At 47.7% G+C, this 5520-nt stretch overlaps 1 protein-coding gene across 1 annotated transcript in view; it reads right to left on the bottom strand.

Annotated features, from left to right (window-relative positions):
* Foxj2 (forkhead box J2) overlaps positions 1 to 5520 on the bottom strand; it is a 26845-nt gene that overhangs the window by 6535 nt on the left and 14790 nt on the right. Inside the window, exons 6-8 of the mRNA XM_021164171.2 lie at positions 1731 to 2163; positions 1262 to 1363; positions 277 to 486 (exon numbers count right to left, since the gene is read on the bottom strand). Coding sequence (XP_021019830.1) covers positions 277 to 486; positions 1262 to 1363; positions 1731 to 2163 — 745 coding nt within the window. The remainder of the gene's footprint in view (positions 1 to 276; positions 487 to 1261; positions 1364 to 1730; positions 2164 to 5520) is intronic.

Genomic DNA, 5520 nt, shown 5'->3' with positions numbered 1-5520 from the left:
AAAAAAAAAAAAAAAAAAAACAAGTCACCTCCCTTTAAAAAGGTAATTCTGATCTTCCAAATTGAGGTGTGAAAGGATCCTAGTCTGGGCTTCTGCAACAATTCTTTAGGCCTACCTACAGGACTTTATTGATTCAATAGGTGTTCAGTCAACAAGCTGGTCCCAGGACCCAGCCGGGTCACCGCCTAAGAAGACGGATTGGGTATTTCTCTTTCCCCTTCCCTTCACCCTTCACTCACTTCAGTCTCCACTTCTCTGGCAACTTTTGTGTCATACCTTGGTTCATGGATGGCTCCGGTTTGCCACTGGTGAGGGCACAGGAGTCAGTGATGCGGGAAGGGGCAGGTGGTCGGTGGGAGCCCCCTTGTGGGGGCATGTGACCAGTCTGGGTGAGGAAGTGGTTGAGGGAGTCACACAAGTTGGCGATATGATGCTGGTCGAGGGTCCAGTTCCTCTGCTCTGCCTGCCGTAGGCTCTCCATGAGCTCTAGGGACAAGAACACCAGCCATGGGAACCCTGAGTGAGGAGCTGCCAAAGCCCGCACCGCACCTGCCCCTGGTGCCAGGTCTCCTCACATCTTGTACCTCTAATACTATGGATTAACGATAGTGATTTANACCTTTTCTTTCTTTGCTTCTATAAGCATTTATTGAAATATGATATGATAACAAGAATCATTGAGTGTGCCAGTTTTTAATTAGGATTTTCTCCTCTAGGACTGCCTACATTAACCCTATTCTGTACTGACACTTTCGGAACAAGCCTACTCATTTCACTCCAGCTAAGGATGCTTCTTGCCAAGTTTGACACTGCTTTCTTTGTTTCGTAAGGAGAATCCTAACGCGACCACCAGAGGCCACGAGTTACTTCTATTACAGGTTCACCTTTCAACTCCCCATTCGATTTGTTCCTTGCCAAATTCTTATTTTAATTTGCATCTCCTTGGTGAATAAAAAAATGTTCAAAGTGACTTAATGAATTCACTCTCATCTCTCTGCCAGGAAGCAAAACTACAGANCGGCGATCCAGAGTCTCTGAATTCTCAAGAGCCTTCCTCATCCCCAAAAGATGACTAGCATAAAGCATTGTAATATTTGAATAATAGCAAAATTCTGAGTCAAATCTAAAAATACTGATGATATATCTATCTTGTGTAACATGCAGATGTGATGAAATTCTGTCCCAAACCTACTTGGCCATACACGTGGGTTCTAGCACATCCCCACCTCTTCCCTCCAGAAGTGGTCCTTAAAGTGCTAACCTGAGAACTGGGACTGCTCGATGCTGGACCAGTTGAGCCGGTTCACCATTTTGAAGCTTTCCTTTAAGGAGTCAATATTGGAGCACCAGTCAGGAGGAAAGGCTGTGAAGAGAGGGGTGGGTGGTGAGACAGGAAGAGCAGTCAACACATGCAAGCTGCATCAGCACCAGAGCTGTGGACACTCTCTCACTTGAAATGCAGGAGTGGGAAGGTGACCTATCTGTTAGCACCACAGGCAGAGATGCAAAATAATCTTAGTCCATCTGCCAGTATGGACTGGGAACAATGAAATCCCCAACCTCAATCCTCCAGAGTATGAGGCTTTATGTAGTAACTTCCACCAGCTGAGATGAAGTAAGAAGGCAAGAGATTGACNCTAGAAGACCGACTGTTAACTTTTTCGCCCACGGTACCTCCGTACCAGTCAGGAAACAGTGCACTCCTGCCCCTCTGTACCCTTCTTACTCACCAAAGCCAGTGCTGTTGATGGGTGCCTGGCTCTGCGCCTGTGGCTGTGGTGGCTGCTGNGCAGGGTGGGAGTGGGGGTGGTGCTGATGAGGGTGGTAGCCTCCGTGCTGCAGTGGGGGAGGATGCATGGCCATCCCAGTCGGGGGGCCATAGCCTTCAGCGCCCGCTTGTTTTCCCCCTGGTGTAGTACACCCATCAGGGCTTGGGGTGTGCAGTGGAGGGGCACCCCCTACACTTGAGGGGCCCTGAGTGGGTGCCTGCTGCTGCTGGGGTTGTGGTTGCTGGGGTGGTGGCTGCGGCTGTGGTGGTGGCTGCTGCTGTTGCTGCTGCTGGTACACGTAGTAGTTGTTAGAAGGTGGCATGTCTCCCAGGAGTGAGGAAAAGCCTGCAGGGAGGACAGGAAGCAGGCAAATGATTGGGGCCACATGGTTTCCCTAAATGACATCTTCTTTCAGGATGAGAGCTCAGGCAGGAGAGTTGAAAGGATGCAAGCTTATTCTGTGACCGCAAGAACCATGTGTCCCTTCTGGTAGATAACAGCTCGGAAAAAGCAGTTAGGTTAGGGGAAAGTTCTGCCCCACTGGAGACCACGGAAATATTAATAAGGAAATTTTAAAACCTCACTGGTGACAATTCATGCTACTTTTAGGGGATTTAGATGTAGGGCTGGAATCGGTTTCAAAGGAACTCACCTAGCAAGTGAAACTTAAAACTTAAACTCTAACTAAAACACAGCTATTGGGCAGTCACTGTTTGTTCCACCTGAGTGTTCCTCGGTCCTCTAATGTTCTGCCTTCTTGTGTTCAGTACCTAGGGAATGCAGCTTGGGTGGGAAGCAGCATACGGACAGATTAATCTCTCAAGCCAGCTGGGCAAGGAAGAGCTAACTTGTGTCCAACCTGCAGCCCCCAGGTCGAATGATGCAGCTCAGGATATCTATGAATAGAGCCAACACAAAATCATACACTCTCAACCACTAAACCATCTCTCCAAATCACTAAGTCTCTTTAAAAAATTATGAGATTTTTTTAAGATTTACTTATTATGTATATAATGTTCTCCCTGCATGTACGCTTGCATGCCAGAAGAGCGCATCAGACCTCATTCTAGATGATTGAGAGCCACCATGTTGCTGCTGGGAATTGAACTCAGGACCTCTGGAAGAGCAGTCAGTGCTCTTAACCTCTAAGCCATCCGTGGTGTTTTCCTACATTTTGTTTTCTGTAACTTAATCACACAGTTCTCATGTATGAACTCTGAGGGTGACATTATGCTGTAATGTCAAAATGCTGGACAAGCCTGGAGCTGGCTGTCGCTAGAAATCTGAGTAAATGTCCACAATGTCCTCACCTCACACAGTCTAATTTCTGACTTTGTTTCTGGCACTCTCTCCAGGTCCCCTCCCTCCAGTCAATTAGCAATATGAGATGTATTAATCTCTCAAGCAAATGCTAACACCTTAGGCTGCACTCTTGAGATCGATCCTTTAGGTTATATAAAAAAGAAAGTAATTGCTGGCCACAGAGCCCAGTGTCCACACTCCTAACATTTAGGAGGCCAAGGTGGGAGAATCATCCAGGCCCAGCACTCAGGAGGCAGAAACAGGAGGATCTCTAAGTTGGAGGCCAGCTTGTGCTACAGAGACCTTGTTAAGAGGAAAGGAAAAGAGAAAGACTGAAACAGGAAAGGAGGATGGCAGAAGAGGCCTGGGAGGAGAAAGGAGGAGAAGNAGGAACTTGTAACAGACCAAATCAGTGTTCACGTTTTCTCTCAGTTGGGATGATAGACCTCAGAGAGAAGAGTTAATGTGACTGAGGCCCTATATCCCTCATCACTCCGGCTGGCCCACGCTGCCTACACAGGACTACCAAGTAGATCACAAGGCTATCACATGAACTCTCAGCCCCACCACAACGTCTACATGAACTGGGGCTGGAAAGAAGGCTCAGTTGGGTAAAGTGCTTGCTATGAGATTGTGAGAACCAGAGTTCAGATCTCCAGCGTTCACGTAAGCGCTAGGTAGGTGTGCAGTCCACCTGGAATCCCAGAGCCCAGGGGGCAGAGACAAGAGGACTCTAGAGCAAGGTGACTAGCTGGACGTGCCTAATGGGCAAGCTCTGGGTTCAACTGAGCAACCCTGCATAAGGTGGAGTGCGGCTGAAGAAAACATTTGAACTGACCTCAGGCCTCCAAAGGCAAACATATCTACACATTCACACAGACAATTGGACAGACACACACACACACAAACATGCAAACACACATGCAAAATTGTGTGCCTCTGTGGAAGCATGTGCATGTGTGTGTGTGTGTGTGTGTGTGTGTGTGTGTGTGCGCGCAAGCATACATGTGTATGGTATGTTTGTGTGGTTAGTTTTTTGTCAACTTAACAAAAGTTAGGGTCATCTAGAAAGACAGAACATCAATTGTTCAATTGAGAAAATGCATCCATCACACTGGGTGGTAGATGGGGTGGGGGGCGACATTTTCTTGATTGATGATTGATATGGGAGGACCCAGACCACTGTGGGAAATGCCAACCCTGGGCAGGTGGTTAAGAAAGCAGGCTGAAGCTCAGCATGGTGGCACACATCTTTAATCCCAGNACTCAGGAAGTAAAGACAGGCAGATCTCTATGAGTTCAAGGCCACCCTGATCTACATAGTAAGTTCCAGGACAGCCAGGACTACACAGAGAAACCATGAAACTCAAGAAAAGAGAGTAGGCTGCACAGCCATGAGGAATAAGGTGGCAAGCAGCCTACCCCATGGCCTCTGATCAGTTCCTGCCCCTCTTTCCTCTCTAGGGTCACTCAGTCATGGTTGTTACCACAGCAACAGAAAGCGAACTAGAATACTACACAGATGTGATCACTGCAGAGGGCTGAGCCACATCATCTCTCAGAAAGCCACCCAATGAGGACTTTAAGTCATTCTCAGTAACTGTGGAAATTTGCAAATGGGGCAGATATTGGCTGCTGTTGGGAAAGTACTATTAACTGTGTTAGGTGTGGTGATGGTGTGGTGAAAAGCTACAGGAGAGGCTCTCATCACTCTGTGATGCTTCCTGAAGCTGCACTTGTAGAGAATGACATGAGGCCTGGGAAATTCGCTCAACTATTTCCAGTTGGAACCAAGTTCAGTGGCAGGTCAAATAAGCTGAGTAAAATAAAGGTAAGTGACGGAGGCCAGGGGTTGTTCCTCATCTGTTTGCAATGTTTTATAATAAAAACTAACAAATAAAAAATATACTAGCTTGAATCCCAGCACTCAGGAGGCAGAGACAGGCATNGCTCTGAGTTCAAGGCCAGGCTGGTCTACTTAGTGAGGTTCAGGACAGATAACGCTACCCAGCAAGACCCTGACTCAAAAAGGAAAAACTAAGACAGGATAGAGCAGTAGGAGCTGGAAGTGGGGTTCAGCTGGCAGCCTTAGTCGTAGCTGAGCACTTGCTCCCNCTGTATGAGCCCTGGTTCCATCTCCAGTGCTAAACCAGGTGTGANAGCAGTCGGCACCAGACAAGGATCACTCAAAGTCATCCTTGGCTACATAGCAAGCGCAAAGCCAGCCTGGGATATCTGTACTTCTCTCTCACCCTAACTAACTAACTAACTGAAAGAGAAAATTAAGTTGTTCTTATTATAAAGCATAAGGGTTCTTGGGGAGAGGGTGCCACTACTGTCCCCTAGTGGTCATACTCTGAATGACTCGCTCACAGCCCTGAACTCATTACCCCTGAACTAGAGGTGTAGCCCAGTGGTAGAGCACTCTAACACACACAGCCGCTGGGTC

Source organism: Mus caroli, chromosome 6, assembly GCF_900094665.2.
Source record: "Mus caroli chromosome 6, CAROLI_EIJ_v1.1, whole genome shotgun sequence".
In the NCBI taxonomy this organism is placed as follows: domain Eukaryota; kingdom Metazoa; phylum Chordata; class Mammalia; order Rodentia; family Muridae; genus Mus; species Mus caroli.
The sequence above is the reverse complement of the archived record's forward strand: the minus strand, read 5'-3'. Positions and strand labels throughout refer to the sequence as shown.